This window comes from Colias eurytheme, chromosome 20, assembly GCF_061535395.1.
Source record: "Colias eurytheme isolate Ceu_HAF_F1 chromosome 20, ilColEury1 Martin Lab GWU primary, whole genome shotgun sequence".
NCBI lineage: Eukaryota > Metazoa > Arthropoda > Insecta > Lepidoptera > Pieridae > Colias > Colias eurytheme.
The window spans coordinates 9,632,221-9,659,306 of NC_142999.1; the positions used below are offsets into that span (position 1 = coordinate 9,632,221).

Genomic DNA, 27,086 nt, shown 5'->3' on the forward strand with positions numbered 1-27,086 from the left:
TAAACAGTACCTGTGATTATCGATAATAACATGTACATATGTATTGAGGGATAGATGCCCTTAGAGGCCCCTAAGGGCATCTATCCCTCGAAAAAAAAGGGGCAACTATACTCTTTGATAAGGATAGCTGCCCCAGTATTTTTTTTTATTAAATAAAAACAAAAGAGCCACTATTTTTACTTAGATTTGTACTTAATGAACCAATGTATAGACATAATAAGAAATATAGTGAAATTTATTAATACTTATAAAGTTATGCAAAGGCAAATATCAACCTTTTTAAATTTTAACGTGTTCGTGAAGTTCGCCGCCGATATTATAACACGCACTAGCGAAACACGTCTTCACCAAACAACAGCTCATGCGTACACGAGGTTCGGGGTGATATGAGCTCCTATTTAAATCATTAATTCGTAGTCAGGACTCTGGGAAGTGAGGTTTTTTGAAAATGGGGCATCTATCCTAGTGCGGCATCTATCCCACTTTTACCCTATTATGTAGAACATGAAATCTGTGTTGTTGATAAATATCAGATTGATACGGATTGATGATTCATATTACTTTTACGATTCAGTCCTCTGAATTGAAAAGCTCGAAGGTGATGCTTTGAAAGCTTCAAATTTTTTATCTACATATTTGTTTTAAATGCTTATTAGTTTTAACGTTTTAAGGAAGCTTGTAGGTTTTGTATCAGATATCTAAACATAAAAACATAGTTCCTATAGGTATACAGACTAAAATAGTTGCCCTTCATTTTATCGTTGTAGGATATAATTGCCTAAAATGGTATTTACATAAACTATTCATACACAGGAAGAGTAAGTTGACTAACGAATAAAGAAATTACTTCTACTCAACATTTCAACACAATAACCCTATACTTGTAGGTAATTCAAATACATGAAACATATATTACACAATACGCTCAAATCCGTATATATTCCCTCCGAAATCCCTTAACAGTAAGAAATCACATACCAAATTACCGAACATACCCCTAGTTTAAAATGGAGTCATAAATATAACGCACCTTATCGCCTCTGCCACAACAAAAGAAAACCCCTTAGAGTCAAACGGAGGTTACACCTGTCCCTCTCTAATCTATTACTAAAATCATCCCTCTCGTTCCTACATCGAAATAACGATGTATTACATTATAAGTACAAGCCACATTCGCAAGTCTTTCAGAGGCAAGTGGTTTATAGATTTTGAGCTGTATTAGTAATATAATAAGGTTGGGTTTAGGTTGTTGTGTGTGGTGTCGGTTGCCATGGCGACGGGGGGAGCGTCGCGATTTTTGCTCGCCGCCTCCTTCGATAGCTTTGAAGGTTTTTCTGATCGCCTGCAACTGAGAGTAGCTCTGTTATGTACAGCTAGGGTTGGCACTATTTTATATTAAATTCAGGTTATCTATTTCAAATGTATGATTTTAAAATTAGCTCTATAATTACCATGTAATAAATAGCACTGTTTATAATTCAAGTTAATAACTTGGCAGATATGAGAATATTAGAATATTCTATTATGTATATAGAATTATGGGATTAGTAATTCAAGTTGTAGTCAGGAAGTAGGTATGTGAAATTTGGTGTTACTTGTACAAAATAAAATGCAATAAATACTTTTAGTTCTTATGCATTTTATTAGAAACTAGCGGTCCGCCCCGGCTTCGCCCGTGGTACATATTTACGTTTTCTCTACATAAAAACCATCCTCGTACTTCAAGGAATATAATAAAAAAAGAATTATCGAAATCGGTTCAGCCGTTCTCGAGTTATGCGCTTACCAACACATTTTGCGATTCATTTTTATATATAAGAAGATTAGACATAATATTGGTAACTGGAAACTAAACTAAACTTTTCAAATGGCCAATATGTACAACATGTTATGTAAATTAAATTAACTTGTGTAAGGATAAGACTCCAGAAATTAGTACAATTTCACCACTACAAATTTATTATTTAACTTAAAACTACTCAGTGACAACCCTAACAATGATCGGTTGTCTACAAACAGCGGTAGGAGCAAATTGCGTCGCTACAATGTTCTACACTTTTCCCAACGATAGCGGATGTTACGTCATTGCTATCATTTTAACACTCGCTGTAATTTTGATCTTAGTACTTTATTTAAATAAAATTACTTACTTGGAATTGATAGATTGTGTTTTTCTATTTGATTTAAATATTATATATAGTGAGGTACTTAAAAACGATGTTACCAAAAAGGCGTAAGGTCGAAAGCATCGCATCGGTCGCATCGAAGCGTATTTTTAATCAATATAATTATTGCTCTTATGTGTAATGAACTGTATTTTACAAAAGCTCAGCTATAGATCATTAGTATCATTATTGTAAGCATAGATTTTATTCAGAGGAATTTAAGATTGTGAAGCAACCTAGGTTTCGACACATACCTACCTCATTAAATCGGGTTATTGTAAATTTGCCACAAAGTTAATTCGTCACCTAAAAAAGTATGTGTAAATTTGCCACACTTTTATTTTTTTAAAGTTAATTCGTCACGATTTAATATCAAGTATTGTAAATTCGTCACATCGATAATTTAAGTACAGATAGCAAAAAAATTAAACAATAAATTAATTTAAAATGTTTATTTCTCAGTTTTAGATTTTCAACCTTACATGTAAAAAAATCACAGTCAAATTGGATGGCGATGGACTTTGTAAAAACATAAGGAAAAGCATAACAAAGATAAATTTTGCTAAAAACCAAGGAACATCTATTTTGTATATGTTCTAAAAATTCACAGCAGTTATAAAGAGTATTACTCAACATCTACATTATTCTACATAGGTAATGGTAAAAATCACAGTTCTCTCTATAAATATTTTTAAAATGTAATGAAATGAGAGCGGCTCTATAATATTTATCACAATCGTATAAAAATAAGGATAAAAATATATTTTTCACCTATTTTGTATACAGGGTGTAAGGGACAGCCTCCCGAAAACTTAAACCATGGAATCATTCTGAGCAACTTTCTCAAAGAAAGCATATTGTGGAAATGAAAAAAAAATTTCAACCTCCCATACAAAATTAGCATCTCACTCGAAAATTTTGTATGGGAAGTGGAAATTTTTTTTTCATTCAAACTTTAACTGGACCGCGGTCTGATGAATTTACCTAATGTTATTGATGAATTTACCTTATGTGAATGATGACTGTAATATTAAAATGTAAATAAAAAAATATTGCTGGTTTCATCGCAGGCTGAAAGGTATAATTCATTTGCCTTGCTTGCTGGCGGTACTTTACTACTTGTGGCAAATTTACAATAACCCGAATATACCTGTGACGAACTTACACATACTTTTTAAGGCATGTGTCGAATTTACTTTCAATGTATGGAGTTTTAAAAACGTGACGAATTAACTTTGTGGCAAATTTACAATCTATACTTAATATTATAAAGCTGAAGATTTTGTTTGAAAGCGCTAATCTCAGGAACTACTGGTCCGATTTGAAAAATTCTTTCGGTGTTAGATAGCCCATTTATCGAGGAAGGCTATAAGCTATATATCGTCACGCTCGCTACGACCAACAGGAGCGGAGCAATGCGGGTGAAACTGCGCGTAACAGCTATAGTGTAATAATATAAGTACATATTATATGTATTTTATGCTTTCAACTGACATTCAAATCACAAGACAATCAACCTATTGTGATTTTCATAAAAAAATCGGGCATTGCTAACCCCTTTGTTATTATTTATTTTGTTATAGTAAACATTCAGATACATATTACCTACATTCATTCATTCGTCTATAATTTGTATATGCATATTGGAAAAAGCTTTAACTACTCCATCCTTTATATTTATGAGTTCTTATTAATTGCTTCAATTAATTATATTTCGTAGAAACCACACACGATGTTGTACGAAAGGTAATAAAATAAAATACCCAAATGTTTTCTAGACGTTTATTTCAACCATAAAACGCAGATTATCCGCGTTTACATTTACATGTGCTTTGTTAAAACAATATCTTGTGAATTGCACTTTATTAACAGAAATGTAATAACTTAGGGTTGTCACATCGTATCTTAGATACATTTAATACTTTACAATTTTATAACTCAAAATTTTTTTAACATAAAAATTGTTTTATTGATTTTGTATTGTGACAACCCTAATTGAATTAGATATAGGTACAAAAAAAATATGCATAGCGGTTTTTAAGTAAAGAGAATCAGTCATTTTAATAAGCTTACAAATATTTCTTCGTCGTAATTAGAAAGTGAAGTGCAATTTAAATTATAATTGTTTGAATCTACCTGAAAGTTTAAAAGGAAATAAATTAAACAATATTTTTTAATGTTAATTTAATAATTTTTAACAATCCTGCATTATACACGTTATATTATATTGAAAAGCCATAAAATATTTAATACATGCTAATTTCTCCTATATTTACAAGAGTTTAATATTTCTTGAAAGAACTTACTTTTAACAGATTTAAATCACGATTTATTACATTTTACGTTCGAACAATTTAAAATTCGTGAATTAAATCAGTTAAAAGTAATTTCTGTTACCAATTTTTGGACATAAAGTAATTATTTGGTGAACCCTCAGGTAGATTTAGGCTTGGTTACGACTAAATATAATTTATTTTAAATTCGTTTATAAGTCTATTTACAATACCTTAGTAACATATTGCATAATACATCGGAACCTTAATTATATATACAGGTGCAAAACGAGAAATTAGTGTGTTTTAATTTTACAATTTATTCTAAGTGTCTTGTCTACAATTTAGTCATATTTACGACTTGCTGGTAAAGTCATTAAAAGTATTCAACACTTTGACTTGTAAGTAATCTTTTGCAATTCATTTGCTAATTATTACTGGCCAATTATATAAAAACTAGATATTTTTTTGGGAAGTATTTTTCATTAAGTTGAATCTAAGTAAGTAATAGACATGATCACAGAGCTTTGGTATAATTACGAATGTAGTTATTAAAAAAATGCAATTTCCAATTCATTGAATATTTGTTTTATTTAAGGAATGATATTCAATTCAGTAATACTGTTTGTATTGTAACAACTTTCAACTGAAATTATACCATAATACTATATTTTTACCGATTACTGATTCTGTTTTACTAATAATTAGGTACGTACGTTCATAGGTATATTAAAAAATAATCATAAAACTTGTTAATCATAAAATAACAAAAATTTATCATGAACTAATTAGGAACAAGCATTTTCATCATATAGGTATGGATATTTAAAAACACATTAACAGAATATTATAAACTTGGCACCGACACTTACAGAATGTACAATATCTTATAAATAAACTACGTTAATAATAAATTACTTACACATATCACGTTTCTAAAATAACTATTTACATGTAATTGCAATTATTATTATAATACTAAGCGTTATTTATTTATCACACTGACGGTTATTATTTACATAAGTTATTGACAAAGAAATAAAAGCTTTGTTGATGTACTAGCTCATATATGTATTATTAATTACTGAAACAAAATACTGTTATAATTAAAGTACCATATTCGAGTCAAGTTAAAAAAGTTTCGAAAAGCAAGTGACAGTTGGCCTTAATCTCTTGATAAAGTTAGTAATTTATGCCTAGAACTGAATTGTAGAGCACAGTTTTCATTGTAGAGATCAATTGATTAACATATGAAACACCAACTGTTTTTATCATATCGTGTAATTAAAACAGTTTTCTGACCGTTCAGGTAAAGTTTTTTCAAACTTGGCACACCCATGGCCATGTTTATAAATTTCATCTTCACTAAACTAGCAGTAGTTCATCATAACTTTTTAAACAACATTGAAGACAACCATAAATTGAAAAACAACATCATTACATGTATAGACCGTCAGTTAAAAGTGATAATACGCGAAGTTAATCGGCTGATCGTCCTGCACGTCACTATCCACGCCACTCTTATCCTCTCTAGACCAAGTGGAGAGATCGCAGGGCGCTTCGTGATGCGTATAGTACTCGTATTCACAATATTTGGCACTCGCAGTGTTCATGGGGTCGCAGGCGCGGCTGGAGTCCGCACCGGGCTGTGATCACTGACGATGGTAGTGTAGGTCTAGCCGTGGTCGCTTGGCATCATCGTCATCACTGCAAGGGTCTGCGTCATGGGATTCCTGCTCATCGCACTCGTCTCCGAGCTCCTCTTGTTTGCGTTTCGCGGTCGCCATTTCGGCGGCGTGCTTTTTCCGCCATTTTGTTCTTCTGTTCTGGAACCAGACCTGGAATGGAGAGGTGGGGTTAGTTTTGACATTAAAAGTGTCACATGGTTTGATAATTGCTCACAAATAATCGTCATAGTTTTGTTAAAGATTAAGTTGTTCTAAAATTAACAAAAGATGTCCTTATTAACGGTTTATTATGTATCGGAAGATTATTTAAATATGATTTATATTAGTAGGGATGACGGTTTGTATAATTAAGTCAACGGCATCTGATTGAATTAAGGATTGAATCGATCGGATATTGCTAAAAAAAAATAGATAGGACAATACAATTCAACCCAATAAAGCAAACAACACACGTAGTTCCTAGGTATATTTTAGCGTTAGTTATTTGTTCTCCCGCTTAATTACTCTGTTTCCAAAGAATGCCTAAACAAAGAGCCGAAATTTCTCAACCCGTTAACAGCTGAAATGGCACCAAGTCAAACAACGAAGCCATTCCACCTGCAAGCACCACTAAGCTATTTGTTCTGAAGCAAGCCAAATATAAAGAGCGGGTCAACATTCCGCCGTGTGGACCTAATCTCCTCGACCGACATCATAATACCTCATTAAATACCACCTTTTAAGTCGCAACGATTCCCTAGTTCTGCGCTCTTTACCCCGCTTAAGTCTCCAGACGAGCGATAGGGACGGAGATAGTAGCACGGTAATTAAGGGTCGTTTTGCAAATTACACGGTACTTAACCAGCCATATAACACTCATTAATCACTGGTGTTCCGTCCCTTTTTAGCGCATTGGGATCGTATGACGCTGTCTTCTTCGCTCCAACGGCGGACGGTAGACAGGCCTTTAATTAGGTCATAAATACATTTTCATGATTAGAGCCTGGAGTTTGTCGATGTTGAGTGTTCGGGCAGATGTCGGAGCTATTATAAGGGAATCGCTTTCGTTTTTCGACCTAACATCGTTTTTATCTCTATAAAGAGATATCTATTTGGCATTTTTGCGTGGAAAGTCTTTTCTAGAAAGATCTCTATTTATTTCTTCTAACATTACGATCGATTTCTGTATTTTTAAAGACATTTTCAGTTTTCAAAAAGAACTATTTACATTCGATACTAGGCAAAATGAACTATGAAGCAAGGCTCTCCAAAAAATTAATATCTCTCCTTTTGGAAACTTTAAACAAATTACTAACAGTTCAAAATCAAAATCAAAAACATTTATTCTGTAACAAATATGTTTACAATTTTATCAGTCATTGAGACATTCTTTTAAGCATTTAAATGCTTGTGTTAGAACATGGTTAGAACATCTCGCTCTTCCGACAGTATACAATTAACTTTTATTGTTACACGAATAACATGTATAACAGTTATAACTTAATTCAATTTAAAAATTCATAAGCCCAATTTCTTAACATTCTAAATCTTCATAAGAATGAATCAAAGTACCAAATGAAGACTGATCAAAATATAACATAACTTGGTGGTAATTAGTCGGTAGCAAGTTATCGGTAGAGGTCGCTGCCGCCGTTTGAGGCAATACACAGATGTTTAACGATCGACGAATATCGCTTTATTAATTTTTCTGGTATGGTCTTGGTGATGAGCGATTGATAAAAATAATATTAACAATAATTATTAAAATTAACAGTAGACTTCGTTTAGATGTTTATTAACATCTAAAAGCACTGTTGAACAGTAAGACAATTGTAACGTCATAAAACTTTGTCTTGTATTGAGAAATTGCCCACTTTTATAGTAGTTTTTGAATAAAATACTTACTACTTCTTAAGATTTACTATTTAGGTTTTCAACTATCTTTTTTACCATATCAGATTGTACAAAAGTGACAAAATGTTTGATGAAAATATTTATTTTAAAATATGTAATAGTCTAAACTGAAATCTGAATCATTTAATTCTCAATACGCCGCCGATTACTTTAAACCGCTTACCGCTTGCATTTAGACCACACCCTGAGCAAGGATTAGTGTTGTAAGAGCATTTGTAACGATATTTTAATGGCGACTTGGCGCTTATTAATTAGACCCAACACTGGTTGTGACGTCATAAATACAAGCTTTACTACTTGGTACGTTTACTGTTTCGGATTGACGGCTAATTGGCAAATTTTATGCGATATGTTTATTGATATGTAACGAAGGGAATACCTTGCTCGTGTTGTTAACACTTGAGGTTTATTGGTTCATATCTGCAACGTTTATTGCTTTGTTGGGTGCATTAAACCCGTGTGATGGTAAAACTAATGATTTCTTCGTCCATAGAATATTTATCGCAAATATGAATAATTTTATAGATTATTTTTGTGTTAATTATAATGTTTTTGTGAATCTCTATAACAACGCAATTACAAATCTGTATTTAGCCTAATCTTTGTAATAATTATCATAATGCATGTATTTTAAACTATGAAATACAGGGTGTACCAAAAAGTAGTGATGAACGGAAGCTGAGAGGTAGAGGACCTAGAGGGCTATCCGAATCACCCCCATGTATGTAATGCGATTTTTCGTATTTTCGGAGTTATGACGATTTTTTCAATTTTTCACCTATCGCCGAGTACGATGATATTTTCACTCATGCTGACGTCAATGATTGCGGAAGATGCTTGATTTTTTTTGTGTGCTAAGCTGAAAGATAGGCCAATTCAATATGGTAACATTTACTATCGTTAGATCTTTGAATGGAATAAAAAAAAGAATGAAATGGCAAGAAAGATAAAATTACCCAGTATGTTCACCACTTCAAGGGCCCGTAAAAAAATAAAATCACATAAAAAAAATTTTCCGTTTGACTTTTAAAAACTTGCTCTATCTATCAGATAGCTACCCTGAAAATTTCATTTTATTATTCAGAAGGCTTCAATCGAAAAATTTGAATCTAAATGTGGTAAGTGCAAAAATTGAATTAACATGATGATCATTAAAACCAATAAATAGGTGTTTAATTACCAGAAATTTTTAAAATAACCCCGCTGTTGCTCAATGCAAGTGCGACATCACCGTAAAAAGTAGTCTTTTAAATGTCTGAATGCCCTTTTATCATTTTTAATGGTTTCTTCTGCTACTATGAATTTCCGGGTTATTTCGTCCAAATTGTGGCAGTCTCTCGTCTTTGTAGTATCCCCACGGAAAATAATCAATAGGGTTTATGTCCGGGGACCGTGCAGGCCAGGCTAAAGGGCCAAGATACCCTGAAAGATGGATTGGTCGTTGCAGCCTGCGCATGCGCCGGTGAAGCCTGCCTTAAAGCCTGGCCTCCACGGTCCCTCGACCTAAACCCCATTGATTTGTTTCAATGGGAATATTAAAAAGACTTCGGCTACTTGAGAGAATGCCACAATTTAGACGAAATAACCCGGAAATTCATAGTAACAGAAGAAACCATTAAAAATGATAAAAGGGCATTCAGACATTTAAAAGACAACTTTTTACGGTGATGTCGCACTTGCATTGAGCAACAGCGGGGTTATTTTAAAAATTTCTGGTAATTAAACACCTATTTATTGGTTTTAATGATCATCATGTTAATTCAATTTTTGCACTTACCACATTTAGATTTAAATTTTTCGATTGAAGCCTTCTGAATAATAAAATGAAATTTTCAGGGTAGCTATCTGATAGATAGAGCAAGTTTTTAAAAGTCAAACGGAAAATTTTTTTTATGTGATTTTATTTTTTTACGGGCCCTTGAAGTGGTGAACATACTGGGTAATTTTATCTTTCTTGCCATTTCATTCTTTTTTTTATTCCATTCAAAGATCTAACGATAGTAAATGTTACCATACTGAATTGGCCTATCTTTCAGCTTAGCACACAAAAAAAATCAAGCATCTTCCGCAATCATTGACGTCAGCATGAGTGAAAATATCATCGTACTCGGCGATAGGTGAAAAATTGAAAAAATCGTCATAACTCCGAAAATACGAAAAATCGCATAACATACATGGGGGTGATTCGGATAGCCCTCTAGGTCCTCTACCTCTCAGCTTCCGTTCATCACTACTTTTTGGTACACCCTGTATATGAAAGTACCTATATAAAAGTGTTAATGCTTCAAATAAAGAAAAAAATATGACTCTACATTTGAACTTTTTACATCATGCGATGATATTTCTTTGAAATAAACATACATTATTATATACCAAAATACTTCTGTCAAAGCAGAGCTATAAAAAGCATAGACAACAAAACAAGGCATCGTAACTTGTAAGTAATATGGCAGATTATTATAGCCCTATTCCCTTTTATTTGCTGTGCCGAAGCGCGAAAAATATGTATTATGCCTGTCTCATTCTTGGTTTGGGAAGTTATTACAGGATTGTTATTTCGTGTCTGAAATCTGTATTATGACTTTTGTAGGTATATTTTTTATTAAATGTTTATCAGTAATTAAATACACAGTTTTTTGTATAGCCTAGGTAGATAAGAAAGTTGTGTGTCCACTGCTTATATATTAATCAATCAACGGCTGTACGGATTTTAATCATTTGGTTTATTAAATTTTTCACGAGAAAATGGAAAATAATTTAAAGACTTAAAAAAGTATCTGGAATGGAGGTGGGCACCTTATTTTTTTCTAAATGACACGAAATCGGAGTGTCGCTACCGACAAGAAATATTTTCTTCCTCTCTTTTCTCGTACTTTAATTTGAATAAAACTATTCTACACCTGGAACTATAGAAATTTGCATTGCATTGCCAGTTTTAGGATAATGAGCAAGTAGAGCTCAGTGTAGAGCCAGAAAATAACAAAAAAATAACAATAAAAAGCAATATAATAATTATAAACTTAGCGTGAGCTATATAGGATGTGGTCAATGTTGGTATTCCCACATAAATATCAAGGTCAATTCGTCATTATCATTTCTATCAATCATTCGGAAGCTGAAAGACAGCTCTTTGTGGAAAGATCAGGAATATTTATTATTAAATATTTTAAAAGGGCTGTAATTGATAATAATATAATATGGGCTTTTATAAAAAGTCCCATACCTATTCGTTATTTACATATTACCATAGAATAAAAGCATTGTTCGTTGCACAGTACAAACATCACCAAAACTTACCATACTGCGATATTTACGAGCAAACTTCGAGTACATCCCTCCATTATTATTTATATTATTATTTTCCACCGTTCCTTTATTCGCCTTACCCCTATTCAATTACCTAAGTGCTTCGAGGAACCGCGAGAAATATGTCCGTCTCTTTCCCCGCTATGAAAATAATGACTATCGCATTCTAAGAATAATTATGTGACTATCTATTATTTTGATAGCTGTAGCTTGTAATGGCTCTCGCTCTGAGCGAATAAAAACGGATCTTCCATCTTGGTTTGAAGGTAATTAATTTCAATGATACAACGAACGGGTTAAGATGGTTGATGATGCTCAGTATAGGGATTAGCGTTGGAAAGTCAGATTGTTGATAAAAAATAATGACGTATCAGCTAACAAAAGTGTTGTAGTTACGTATTTTGTGCTCTGATAATAATAATTTAATTTAATTAATTGGTCACTTTCATCTTTCGAAATTATGATGTGAATAAAAATAGGTTTCATAATATAACATATATCTCTTTGTATTTTAAATTGACTCCAATTATAAGCCTGACCGCAGAGTTATCAATCAATGTAGGTACTATACGACCTTAGAGTACGGTGATGAATATCAACTAGAAATTATTTTGAAAACAACATTTAAAGCATTATAATTTTACTTGAGAATGTAAAATATATTCTCAAACCAGCCCAGTCACTTGTTCATACAAAAATCTTCACATTCTCTGTAAATAACGCAAAATAAATGCAAACCAAGCCACAGTATAAATGATCTCCGAACATCAATCATTTGGTAAAACGCACAGAATACTACAAACGCCGTCTATTAACATAGAGCAGAAGGGTTACTGATAAGAGTGACAAATGTAGCGGCTAATGATGCTGGCTTACGAGATATCAACGAACTTGGAATAAAACTATGTTGGGAAAGTGTTTTAGAATATTAGTAAATAAAGTATTTATAGATGTTGTAGAATTTGATAAAGATATAATAGGTTGATTCCAAGCTATTTTTTACTTGTCTCTTCTTTTGAGAAAATCTTGGAAATGATTTGACAGTAGAGAAATATTAGGTATAATATAAGAAAGAACAGATTTTATAAAAGTTAATTAGTAGTGAAAAGATAAAAAGTGGTAAAAATAATAAGTATTGAAGATACAATGGTGATGAAGAAAATATCAAAATTATTTCCAGGCATTAATTACCTATAAATTAATTTTCTTTTGTTAGGTTAAACGAGACAATATTATTTGATAATTCGACGTTCAAATTTTTCTAGAAGTAATTATTGGTTTATTAATTATTAATATTTATCGATAATAGAACAATAGCACAAGATTTTTAACGAATGCCACGCCAGTCATCTATCCGATGATTCACCGAATACCGATCATTGAATTCCACAGACTACTTAAAATAAAATCATTTGATAATCCACTATAAGAAAATAAGTTATCACTATCCACAAACAATTCAGTTTTACAGTCATTCCGCACTGCAGTTACTGAAACGTAGTTCAGAGACAAACACACAGCCCATCCATCACGGCGGGCCTAGCGAATGCACTCGTTTTTATTTTCGTCCATTAGCAAGGGCCATCGATCAAAAACACAATTCCAATTTACCTGCAGCCACAAATTCTTCAAAACTGCTCTGATAACATATTATTTAACGTTACTGTTTCAATGTTTTATTGATGAATGGCAGTTTTTATTTCGATTGCAGTTCGGAAAATTGAAGGGGTTGGTATAAACTGTTATTGTGATTGTATGATTCTTCCAATTTAAAAAATGGTCAAGATATTATTTCTCTTAGTTACGTTAGTTAATATTGTTTGCCGGGCAATTGGAGAAAATTATCTTCTTGCTTAATAATTATTGTATCTCCTAAAAATGCTAATCTATATTTTTGTGTTAGGGTCAATTTGTTGTAAAAAAACTAAAGTCTGTAGAGAATACCAATTCCCAAAAGGTTACCTATATTTAGGTGCAATTCTCCAAAATTCCAATAGGTAGGTATACAAACAAAACAAACTCTATATAATCACCGAGAAGAAGCAGATTTAAGAATATAGCTGATTCTCATAGAAATTAATATACTGCCAATGAAAGATTTTAAATTATTACGTTGCTGTAATTATTTACTACTTAAAACGTAGTAACAATAATCCGGCTTGTATCCAAATGGAGGTCAAAGCTTCAGAGATTGTCCCTAATCATTTATCGATTGCAACTGTAGTATTCAATGATGTATGTCTGTTAATATTCGTTATAATTAATGGTGGATATTGGATAATTGCCTCTTTTATATTGGAAGTTTTCAAGAATTATTAGTAACGATTTGTCTGGTTTCTTCATCTTCATTAAATGTCAATTCGCATATTATTTATCGGCCTCTTACAGAGTTTTATTATTTTGCGGCTACACCATCTCGTTCTTGGAAAAAACTATTTCTTTTCGTCGATTTTATTCCAACTTTTCCTCAAATAAAAACATTGTATTGTTATAACGTTTATTATTTATTTATTTATTTATACTTTATTGTACATATATACCAGACAGAGAATAACAAGATACAATAATTAAAAAAAAAAAGAAACCAACACGAAGGCACATATGTACGAAAAGGCACATATGTATTACATTATTTTATGAATATAGAGGTCGTGCATCATCATTAATTCAATAAGATTCTTCCTAAAAACCTACACAAAAAAGCACAAAAATCAAGCTTGATTTAATTACATTAAAACAAATCGCATTTTTTTGCGCAAATGAAGTTAGGTTAATTGATTAAAAGGGAGCTTGAAAAAACGTCCATTCAAATTTAACAACGATAAATCATAAAAGGATTAGAGTGGAGGCTACAAATTTGCCGTTATTAAAAAAACTCATTTGCAAATTTCTAAAGGAAGAAGATATTAAAAAGATAAACTTAATTATCCCTCCGGACAACAACCCTCTCAGACGTAAAAATGTTAATGTCTTGACTGAATTTTTTAAATAATTCGGGGACAGGAGTGAAGAAAAGTGTCTAAATATCTGAGTGTTTGTTGGTTTTTCATTTGGTAAATATCAAATGAATCAATGTGTGTTGGTCTGCACAATAATAATGTTTTGATAGAGCTAGTCTTGAGCTAGTAAGTTGTATTACCTATTTCACTTTGATTTATTTTTATTCTAGAAATATTTAAGGTTATATTTTACTTGTTCATGTTTGAATCAAGCTTATGAACATATTATTTCAATAAAATTCCTGACAAATAAAAAGCAACTAGCTAAAATATAGAATTATGATTTATCATTGGAAGTATTCACTTAATAATAAAATAGAGATCAACTCTCAGTTGCCCTTAATGTAATAGCCCGGTCAAATTAGACATAAAAGTATCTATTAGTTACATAAATATACAAACAACTATGTATAAGCTAAAATATTCAAAATCAATTTCGCAATATAGGCTTGTAACGAAATTACATAAAAACGTTAACAATTATAAGTCGGTTTGAACAAACCGGACAAAGCTGGCAACATGGAACTTTGCAAATTAAGAAAATGTAATTACCGCCTCCCCCTCGCCCCTCCACCCCCACGGACATAATTAAAGGGAATCTTGTTGTAATTTTGACATTTAATTTTTTTTGAACGTCACCTCACCCTTATTAATTAATTTTGTACCTCTAAAATTTAATCTCTGCTTTGTTTTTTGGCGACATTTTTTCTCTTAACTTAATGGAGCCGAGATTTTTGATAGTCAAGTTTTTATTAATTCTCGTGCCGCTGATTTATCTGTAATCTGATTGTTTAATTAACTTTTTTCAGGTTTTTTTCATAGGCACAGCAATTTTTTTTGTACTTTTGTATTAATTGTTAACTGTCAAACTAACAGAATTGCTGTTGCAAAAAAATTGAGACAAAAAATAAACAAATCAACTTAGTAACAGAAAAATACACAAAAAAATAAGCTTTTGTGTTTATTTTAAGTTCCACTGATTAGATTTTCCTTTTCATTTTCATTCCTACTGCTAATATTTCAAAAAAAAAAGTGCGAACAACACTAAACCGCAGTCATTTGTACCCCCTAGCAGATAAGACCGTATCGAAGGCGTGGTACACACCGTCACACGCCATTTAAAATTACAAAACGGCTCTAATCTTGTGTATCGGCTTTAAATCCCTTATCAGTCATCAAGTGATTAACTTGTATTGCTCATGTTTTCTGTTCTTTGGTTTAGTCTGTGGTATGTTGTCAATTTTTGTATTTTGAAATGGCAACTCAAAAGTTTTAGGTGAATGAATAGATTAGATATTTTTGCAGATAGGTGAGATGTGTGATTTTATATTAGTTATTTAGGGAAAAGGCTAAATATTATATTTTGTGTTGTGTAATTCATTTGAATATTTTATAGTCTATCCTATTAGAGTTAGATGTCGAACTTTTAGTATTTATTGCAAATAATCAAGGTTATTGTAAAAAAAGTAGAAAAAAATCTAACACCTGACCATTAAATACATACCTACATATAAATATAAACATTACACCTTCCTAAAGCATCTTCACACTTGACAATTTTACGAAACACAACGCATCGCGAACTCAAAAATATAAAACCCATCCCACACACCGCAAACCATAACAGTAAATATGATTAAAATTTATAAATACATTCTCAAAAGAACATTAGAGCTACGCTGTCGATACAATCGCTGGCTTAACTGTCATTTAAATTTAAATTAAGGTATTACTCGTTCGAGCGGCGTTCGCTGTAAATGCACATTCGTTTGTCTTATCGCCGCGTGGGGTGCGTGTGGCGAGGGCTTTACTGTTAAATGACTTTACAATGCTTTAAAACATTATGTTTTGGCTAATTCGGGGCGGCTGCTTGTCACTACATAGTATAAAACAAAGCTTTCTCTGTCCCTATCTATGGCTCTATGTATGAAAATCTTTAAAACTACGCAACGGATTTTGATGCGGTTTTTTAATAGATAGAGTGATTCAAGAAGGTTTTAGTATATAATTTATTAGGTATTAGACAAAGCGGGTGAAGCCGCGGGTTCGCTAGTTAAGCTATTATTGTATAAACCTATAATGACACAAGAGTAGTCTCATGAAGAAATACAATAAATTCTTTATCGTGTTATAAAGTGTTGTGATCCAAATATGTATAGACATTCATTTTAGACTCTAGGACGATCGTGGGATTTAATTCCATTTAGTAATTTTACTTCTGAAGAATGTTAAAATTGACTATAATTCACATCATACTCCAATGTATGATGTGACATGAAAAAGCAGATGATTATCGAATTTGTAGGTCCATCGTTAGTAAGTATTAATTTTAATTGTAGCAATTGCGGCAGCTGGCACGTGTTGTAAGCGGCTCTGATATTACTATGTAGAACCTATTCAACAAGGTTATTAAGTTGTTCTAGTTTGTAGGTACCTACTGTAGGTATAATATAAATGTTTCGCAAATAATGTGCTCTTTCCAATTGAAGTCACATTAGTAAGTCGATTAGGTAATTCCTTTTTTAGGCCTTTCAGAAATCACTAAACTATATTCTATAGCTAATCCTTTAATTTTCATTTAAATAAATATTATTGAACAAATCCCTTCTCAATTCTACATCACCATAATTCATAAAAAATCGACCGACCAAAGATTAATAAAAAATAGCATTGCAATAGAAAGCAACTGCGACCACATCACAACAAACATTTCCGCGCTATCTGCGTCCGACTCCAACAATCGGCTATCAATATCCAAGGGACGCAATCCCTCGCTCGAACAAATTGAAAGCACCCATGTAACCGCCACATCGCGATGCGATCGGATACGCGCACTGTTTTATTATTTATCAAGCGTAATCCGCCAACGTTATAAATCTGTGCGGACAGGGAGCCAACATGGCGGCACTTTTTTCGCGCCAAAAAGAATCGGCCGCGGAAAGCGGCAATGAGCGGCAGATTAGGCCCGGATAAGTCCAGGTTATTAATGGACACGAGATACACACGACAGAACGGATAATAAATGGATGTGCAATGTTTTTTTCGGTAAATTTGTTTATGTTTAGTCTGTGCCGATGTGTCAAATGGATATTTATGACGGAGCGGGTTGGGGTTGCCGTTTTTTAAACATTGTCAAGTGTAACACGAAATGGATTATTAAGATATTGTTTTTATTTAAACACTTAATTTAGAATGGTTTGTTATTTGTTATTGACGCCACCGTAATTGTAATAATAACATAAAATTGTCGTTATTGTGTTATAGTCTTAATACTGCGCAATAAATATGATCGTAACAAAAGTGCGAAGTCAGAGGATGATGTAGGGACAAAGGAATGGATCGTAAACCGACAGCTGACTTGAGCATGTTACTGGAACATGGGGTTGTGTACGAAAACGGTAACTGGCCTCTATACAACCTATTTTTATAAAACATTTTGTAAATAAATACTAGTTGGTCTTATAAATTGCAAATGTAAACTTTAAGTTATATAACAAACACTGCATTTAATTACAATTTTCATTGCAGTTATGAAAATATAATATCACAAAGTAAAGACAGAACGAAAGAGCGCAAAAACAATATCCTCCCAGCAAAAGTGCAAAAAGAAGTGTACACTTTTATAAAAAGGCAACAAAACCTATCACGACACAATATTACACTGCGCTCTCACGAAATTGTCCTGTAATATTGTTCGAGTGTGGTAAATGTGTAAGTTTCCGTGGCTCGCACTGTACGTAGCTATCTACCAGTTTATTGGACAACTTGCGGCTTACAGGAGTTTTAGAACTCTTTTCTATCCGCTATTTCGTCTCATAATATTGCCGACATAATATTATAAGTTGTTACGAATTTTTATTATTGTATTATGGAAGAATGTTATGCGGAACATGCATTCATATTATTGGTGTTTCTTCTGTTTAACATAATTTATAGAATGAGCAATGAAATTCAAAACCTTAAGGATATAGGTCGTAGTTTGATTGTTTCTTATTCAACTTCACAACATAAATCATAATACACTTTAAAGCACTCTATATAATAACCTATGTAAACAAATGCCCGTAGCGTCATAATCAAATTCAATTCCACCATCAATAATTTAATATTCGACTGAAACAATTGCAAAAACACTTACATTAGAACAAAGTCCATAAAACCTCAGTATGAGATCGCACCGACATGAAATTTGATGTGCCATCATATCGATATTACGAGCGTCCGTCTCGATTCCATTCGATTCCGCCCGAATCGATTCATGAATATATATTGCTCGCTAGCTGCCATGCGAATAATGAATTCTTTTATCGTGATTATATTTTTTCGATGAATCCAACTGTATCTTTATGTAAGTGCTTTGCTAATACTTGATTTCATTATACGTATACAAATCTTCTGAATTGAACTAACATTGACTTCATAAACTGTGATGTTCTTCCCATCATCCGATGGTATGTTGTTATCTAAATAACTTATTTATTTTTGTATAGATATTAAGTCAGTTGTTATTGCACGCCTCATAAGCGAAGCGTTGAGGTGGGTACTACTGTCACTTCGCGCAAAACATCTGATTTTTCAAACTTAAAATGTCTTTATGTATCATACATTGCACTTGTAAGATAATACATACACACACATATTAAGAAAAAACACTATTTTTAACGTTCATGATATTTTTGATGTCATTTTTGTTATTTAAACTAGTTAAAAAACAGTTTAAAAAATTTCTGTCTTGGACGTCCGTGTGTCTGTATGTGCGGATCCTTTTTCTTGTTAACACGATAGCGACCGAAATACTTTACTAATCGAGTCTTTTTTTTTCTCTTACGCTTGAGTATGCTCAGGAATAGAACCCTTTCATTTTTCAGGGTCTGATTCGATGTGGTTTAATTGTTATTAAATAAACAAAAATAATAATTAATAAATATTTAAAAAAAAAAATTATGAGGCGTGCACTTTTGGATTTTCCAAATTATTTGCTAGTAGTGATTGGTGGACTGTGTAACTGATGCTACGTCGATGTAGTTTAAATTATTAAGGAACATCCAATACGACAAAATAAGGCTATTATATTACTAAATGTGATAAAATCTCCGCTCTTTAAATTTTCTCTATTAAATAATTGCATGGTAATGCATGAAACTTACTCGTAGCTTATAACACGTAGCTGTAGTAAAATTACAGATCTATCGGCTACGCATAGTTCGTTACGTAGCGCGTCGTAGCCGCTACGCAAAGCTACGTCAATTAAAACCCTCATAAACGAGTAAACTGAAAACAGCACTCATAATAAATCCTGTAGCAAGTAAGCAATAACTGAATGTAGTAGGGATACTCGACTCGTTACCGATGCTACGATAATGCTACGATACGTATGCGGCCCGCGCGATCCTTTATTATTATTTCCACATATTGACTTTGCGTTGTCTATTGGGTGGTGTGGTGGGACGGGTAGGGGTAGGGGGGAGGGGTAAGATGTAGTCGCGTAGACACATGTAGCGGTCGAATCGATAACGTAATGCGTTTAGGATTGGCTGCTCGTTTGCGCGCCGACGGATTACACCTAACTTTACATGTAATTCGAGTTTAATGCTTTCGCTTGGATAGTGTTTATATTATGTGATCTGCTTGTATTTCGATGAGGTGATGTTGTGTCCTGTTGCATTGCGATTCTTAGTATATGACGTTTATATTGATTTGTCGAATGATAATTGATGGGCTTTATTAGCTCTATATATTAGCTATGAATCGGGTATGCATTATAATATGTAGTAATTATACAAAATGTCAAGGATGAAAACGCATCATTTTGTATATTCTTAATGTTCTTTATATTCTTCTTAATAATCTTAGTCCTTAATTCCGATTTTGATGAATTGCAAAGGCTCTACGTTCTATGTCATAACTTAGATGTCTAGGAGAAATAGAACACTGCTCTGAGTCATTTATTATGTGATAAAAATATTATAAAAGTGTTCCTTATTTTATGTCAGTAGTGTAGGATAGAAACTACAAAATTGATAAAGATATGGGATGTATTTGCGCTGTTTTATTTTATACGATAAACTGAAATGCTGAAAACTTGTTCAATTTCACTACTTGACACACGTATGTAATTAATATTTAGGTAGTTAGACTAACAACTCAAGAACAGCTGAATCGATGAAATGATATTTGATTTGCTGCTTTCCTCTCTACTTTATTTAGCATCCCTACTACATTTTTTTTAAACTTTAGTTAATAAAAAAAGCTAATTCTATAAATAAATCGAGCTACATTTGCATTAACGTTTAAATAACACGAATAATAATTCTATATCTCTTTGCAATGCGGTGCGACACATCACACAGGGCCACACATTGCAAGCGAATTGAAAATCTTTTATTTGAATAAAACTGACCACTGCATATTATATTTTACTGGACGTCAATTTGCTGAACATGGAATTAAATTTAATTATATGTTGTTTAATGTATGGGTATTATGTATTGTGGAATATTGCTTTTGTGTATGAACTTAAGCATAAGCTGCACAGATATTATTACCTAGGATGTTATATTACATGATTAACATAATATACTAGGTAGTAGATAGTTGTAATAAATAAGCATATTATAAAAAATTTCCATTCAGAATTAAAATCCACCTCCACAAAAATCAGCATAAAAAATTTCACAATACCTACTTTTAAATTCAATACATTTTTTTTGCGTATAATATCTACTGCACATACACACGTTATTCGGAAGTTATTCGGGTAGTGAACTTTGGAGTTATACAGCGAATCAAAGCCAGTCTTTATTGCTATACAATAAATGGAGAGTCACGTCAATACAATGATAATAATATACAAAAGCTCCAATTGCAACACAGTATGAGATGATCTTTAAACCAAATTAAACATTACACTTGACATTTATCAAATCCTCAACGAACCAGTATTTCAAAACGGTAAATACCATACATCTAACAATATGTAACATATAATGAATAATCTAAGAGAACCAAGGCCGATGGTGCAACCTGCGACAAAGCTCAAACATTCCGAAGCCTGAGTCATGTAGATGTCACAGATAAGCTCCAATTAAAATATCGTGAGTTGATACACTTGAAATATCAATTAAGCTTGTCCCGTGCTTCCAAACTATGAAATTAACTGCCGCCGAATAAAATGCCTTTTTATCTTAATACCATCTAGGTTTAATATATCACTCGTAGGCATAACATCGGTAATCTGTCGGTCCGTCTATCCGCTTGACAAATGAAAGCGACAGCCGCCGTGGAGAAATTAAATACAGCCGATAATTATCTATATAAAAAATGGACATTAGCAATTTAAATTCTAAGCACGTAATAAAAAGGTTCAATTTTCAACATGCATAATTAATAAAGTTGTGGCGTTATATCGTCGCGGATCGTTATTGTATCGTCAAATCTTAATAACGCGTCTCCGACAGACGGGGCGTAAGTCTTGACATTAGGCGTTTGTATTTAAATCTTATTTAGTAGAGATTAAGGTTGAGTTTAGCTTATGTGTGGAGGTGATTTCGGCTGTAAGTGGTCTTTCGAAGGATCGTCGATTGTCGTGTCATAATGACTATTATTACAGCGGCGGCGGCGGCACGGTAGCGGCCGACGATTTCATTAATGTCATTAGCTACACTAATGAGTTTTTGAAGCGATTGGAAAACGTGAGAGAGCTCATGTCGTGACGCTCAGATTTGTGGCAGTCTGTTCTGCTTGTCATTGATTTGCTTTAGTTAATGTAGATGTAAGCTTCTAAGATGGCCGGTTATTAAAACTAGATTTTTGAGTTTTTTTTTTTTCAAATTTTGTTATAATTTTAATACTATTTTGTAAATATTATGCGTGCATAATATTACCAATACCTACCATGCGCTTTAGATTCATTTTTATTACAGCAGTAAGGTATGATTAGCAACGATATAAAAAAATATGACAAAACGTTATATTTACATCACAATACAATTGAAAAGCTTGAACGAAGACGAATTTTCATTTTAGTCGCATAAGTAGGTACCCACTATGAACTCAAGCCCAAGTAATTACGAACATAATTAAAATACAAGAAATTCATTTAATTTATGTGTAACGCTACAGAATTACCAAACTCAACATTTACAATTACCTACACCTTACCAAAAAAATTAAAACAAGTTAATTTTCATTTCGCGTTTTCCTCAACCAGCAAACGAAATTAGTGTCACAACAATCACCGCTATTAATTATGTAAAAGCTACAATAAAACATAATTAGGAAATAGCAAAGTTAATGAAAGATTGTATCGTTTAAAAAGGTTGTAGCAATGTTGGATTAAGGCGCCCTTACCCAAAATGTATGTTTCTAAATCATGGTTTTTGGATAGAAATCATCATATTTAAAATCCAAAAAAAATATATAGCACAGATAAACGTTTGATCTAGTGACTTTTTTGGATAAAAACACAATATTAAACATTTAACTCGATCAAAAAAAAATCAGAAGTAACATCGATTTTGAAAGCATAATCAGTTTTATGAGAATTAGGGGAACGCTATGTTTATGAAAATTTTACATTTCATTTACTAATCAGGTTTTACAGGGAAATTTTTGGATAGATTTATAATTTAGCCCTTATTTTTTTCTATATAAAATATAATACGTAAAATGCGACTCGCGCGCACCACGTCAGTGCCGCCAGAGTCCAGCCGGACGTCATCGAGGGAGGACCTGTGCTAGTTTTGCTCCCGACCACGTTGTAGTCGCCGGTCGCGTATTAGAACCGAGCGGCAAGTAAAACGGCGAGCACGGCGACGGTATAAATAAATCAGTAGTTTGATTTTATTAGTTATCCTAGGATTATTGTTGTAAATATAAATTAACTTCTTATTCTATACTATTAAACGAGCAATATTTGCATATTAATATATTTGTTTGTAAATACAGTGTGGAAATTTTCGATGGGCCCTGGGTGAAAGTACTAGAAATACTGGAGATAGCAAATTTCCTTTATTTTTAAAAAGAAATAGAACTGCATTCAAAGATTTTCAAAAATTCATTTTCTTCGACCGGGAATCGAAAGAACTAAAAATGTAAAAAAATAAAATTTTCCATTTTATTCTTCAAATCAACTGTAATGTATAAGTTTGATATTACAATTATTTGTAACTAGCGACCCGCCCCGGCTTCGCACGGGTTTAATGCTGATACTAAATACACTACAGAAAAACTGTGAACGTTGTATATAAAAACATAGCGGCCCGCTCCGGCTTCGCACGGGTATAAAATATATAGCCGGCCGGTACCGCCGCAAACGGTACGTCCCGCAATTTTTTAATTTGTAATATCTTCGAAAATATTCACTTAAATCATACGGTGTAAAGGGCCATATAGATCTATATTAAATGAACAATGTAATCAAGGTATTTAATTGGTTAAGGATTAATGCTGTATTGGTTAAAATCGCTTCGAAAATTAGCTATTATTTGTCGTAAAAAGTAAAGGACAAACAAAAGTTATTGTGGGTTATCCATAAGAGATAGACATATACCATCGCGGATTTTTTTGTAGACCTTTTTAATGTGTATAATACTTAGTACATTATTTTGATAAAACTCGAAGGGTGCCTGCGTTTGCAATGTAAGCGGAAAAAATGTAATTTTTTACGACATCACATTAGAAACCTCAAAAATAACAGTACTTCTCCACTATTTAATGGATGTTGTTATACATATAAACCTTCCTCTTGAATCACTCTATCTATTAAAAAAAACCGCATCAAAATCCGTTGCGTAGTTTCAAAGATTTAAGCGTACAAAGGGACATAGGGACATACGGACAGTGAAAGCGACTTTGTTTTATACTATGTAGTGATTTAAAATTATATTTTTATGGGTTGTTGAATAGGAATAGCGGCAAAGTTTTGAAGTACTTTAGTAGAAAGACTATTATGATGTTGGTTGATCTGTATTCAATGAGTATAACAAATGTTATTTTTATGAAACAACAATCCAAGATGGTTCCGACGTTAATTTGACCTTTTTCGTGATGGGTGTCATTTTCATGGTTTTTGGGGTAGCTATTAGCGAATATGAGGTAAAAACTAAAATCCAAGATGGCGCCGACGAAAATTTTACATCATTTTTCGGATTTTCCGGATATTTTCCGGGGATTTTCCGAGCATTTTCCGGGCATTTTCCAGGCATTTTCCACGCTTTTTCCGGACATTTACACCCATTTTCCGGATATTTTCCAGACAATTCCCAGACATTTCCCTGGCATTTTCCGGTTATTTTCCGGGATTTTCCTGACATTTTCCGGGAATTTCCCAGGCATTTTCCGGGGATTTTCCGAGCATTTCCCGGGGTTTTTCGGATGTTGCCCAGACATTTTCCGGACATTACCCTGGCATTTTCCGGATATTTTCCGGGAATTTTCCAGGCATTTTCCGGACATTGATGCGTGAAAATGTCCGGAAAAAGCGTGGAAAATGCCACTTCAAATTTGCGAAGTTATTAAAGCAGAATACCAAAAAAGAAAAAGAAAGCTAAAAATCTTTCATATTAAAATGTATACGGGATATTCATATTTCATACTTAATGTATGAGAGGGTTTAAAGATAATTTTTTTGATATTTCTCGATTTATTTTTAAAAATTTATTACGGCCATTTTACTCATTAGGTTAAGTACTTTCGATATCAGTTTAAAGTTTTTTGTTATCTGTAATACTTACGGAAAAATCGCCTGTGCACACTTAACGATTACACCCTGTATAAAAATGAATCGCAAAATGTGTTGGTAAGCGCATAACTCGAGAACGGCTGAACCGATTTCGATAATTCTTTTTTTATTATATTCCTTGAAGTACGAGGATGATTCATATGTAGAGAAAACGTAAATATTATGTACCACGGGCGAAGCCGGGGCGTACCGCTAGTATTATGATATACATATATGATAATAATTAATAATTCATAAAAAAGTATTTTATACATTTCTTAAAAAGCTTCGATATTGTATACAATAATACAAATTATTAATTGATTATTATTCAAATTGTTGTAAAATAGTCACACTTTTTTAAGTTGGTTGAATACACTAACATACTTATTACATACTTATATTCAATTATTATTTTGCCTTTTTATTTGTTATACTTTTAATTATTATTACCAATATTTTCAGAAGAAAATAAATCAATGTACTTATCACTTATAACTTTAAATGTATTTATAAAATAGACCAATAAACCAGAAGCGTTCTTTATGTTTAGATGATGGTGATTCTACAATAAAAATGTTCGATTCCATGATATTTTTATTTCTAAGAGCAAATATTTTTACGAGAAATTAACAATAAATTATCTTTTATATTGTTTCTATCGATTTGAATAATAAAATAAAATTTGAAAAAGGAATGTTTCCTTTCAGAAAAATTTTCTATCCCTAGTATTTCAAGTACTTTCCTTTCAGGGCACATCGAAAATTTCCACACTGTATATATACAAACAAATATATAAATATGCAAATATTGCTCGTTTAATGGTATAGGATAAGTAGTAAATTTATTTATCAACAACATTCCTACGATAGCAAATAAAATCGAACTACTGATTTATTTATACTGTGTCGTAATCGCCCGCCTTCATAGGTCACCGGAGTTCATGTCGCGCCGGCTCCAACGCAACGCGGGCGCGAGCCGTCTCAGTTCCTAAAATGCCTAAACTTTCTCTACAAGGGCCCCTTAATGGCGCGGTTTTCGTTATAGCAACATTAATTATAATATTAATTATTAGCTAACTCGTGTCCCTTGCGCCCTTTAGGGACGTGATGGTACTGGTAGCAAAACAGTTTATTGTTAATAATTATTATTCAAGTTTGGGTTTAAAAAAATTGATGTTTTTAAATTTCCTAAATTTGAAAAAAAAACTTGATGGGTATGGTTAATATTTGTATTTCAAGGACTAGAACGGAGTACATTTCGTGGAATCGCATCGCTTTGTAAGGTAATGGTTTCATTTTGATACATATGTAAGAAGTCGGATTCGTTTAAATTTCAATTAACCAAATCATTGAAAATATAAACATTCCTGAAAATAAAAAAATACCTACCTAATGTCGTTCCATTTGATTTTTTGTTAATCAAAAATAATAATGTTTTATGTGTCAATGTACCTTTTAGTACCTAGTCTACCTATCAACTCATTGACTACTGCCATTTATACTAAGAACCGATGTACATTCTCGTAATAAAATTGTATCCATCCTAGTCTCCATACATAATAAACATTGCCAAGTCCCGCTATTAATATAACGAATTGAAAAATACGATTCTAAAACATTTACAAATAGGTATCTCTCTCATCGATCAACAGTAATTGCTTCTGCGGACGCTACTTTAAAACGGCACATAAGCTCGAAGACGCGGGCGACATCTGTCGACGTAATTGAGGGATTACGCAGATAATTGAAACTGCAGGAGCGAGAAGGAACGCTGCGGGCCCGTACGCGCGACAGAGACGGCGCACCCCACTCAACCTCGCCGTCAAATGGAACGGTTAACAACGTGTCTTCTTGTATATTGTATTATCTTACGTTTTATGCCCTATTAATCTTGTTCGCGACGTTGCGACGCGATTCATAACCCTAACTTTGAATGTTAGAGTTCAAATTCGCCCGTCGCCACTCGGTTTGTAGGTTTGTCCCTGTACTTAGAATTAGTCGAAATTTGTTTTGCAATAAATAAAATCGTTAAAGTTGAGT

The 27,086-nt window shown here is 32.7% G+C and overlaps 1 protein-coding gene across 1 annotated transcript in view; it reads right to left on the reverse strand.

Annotated features, from left to right (window-relative positions):
• Positions 1–5,426: 5,426 nt before the first annotated feature.
• Positions 5,427–27,086, reverse strand: part of HGTX (HGTX homeodomain transcription factor) — a 50,536-nt gene continuing 28,876 nt past the window's right edge. The window contains exon 3 of the mRNA XM_090113536.1: positions 5,427–6,276. Within this exon, the coding sequence (XP_089969662.1) occupies positions 6,091–6,276 (186 nt within the window). The 3' untranslated portion in view covers positions 5,427–6,090. The remainder of the gene's footprint in view (positions 6,277–27,086) is intronic.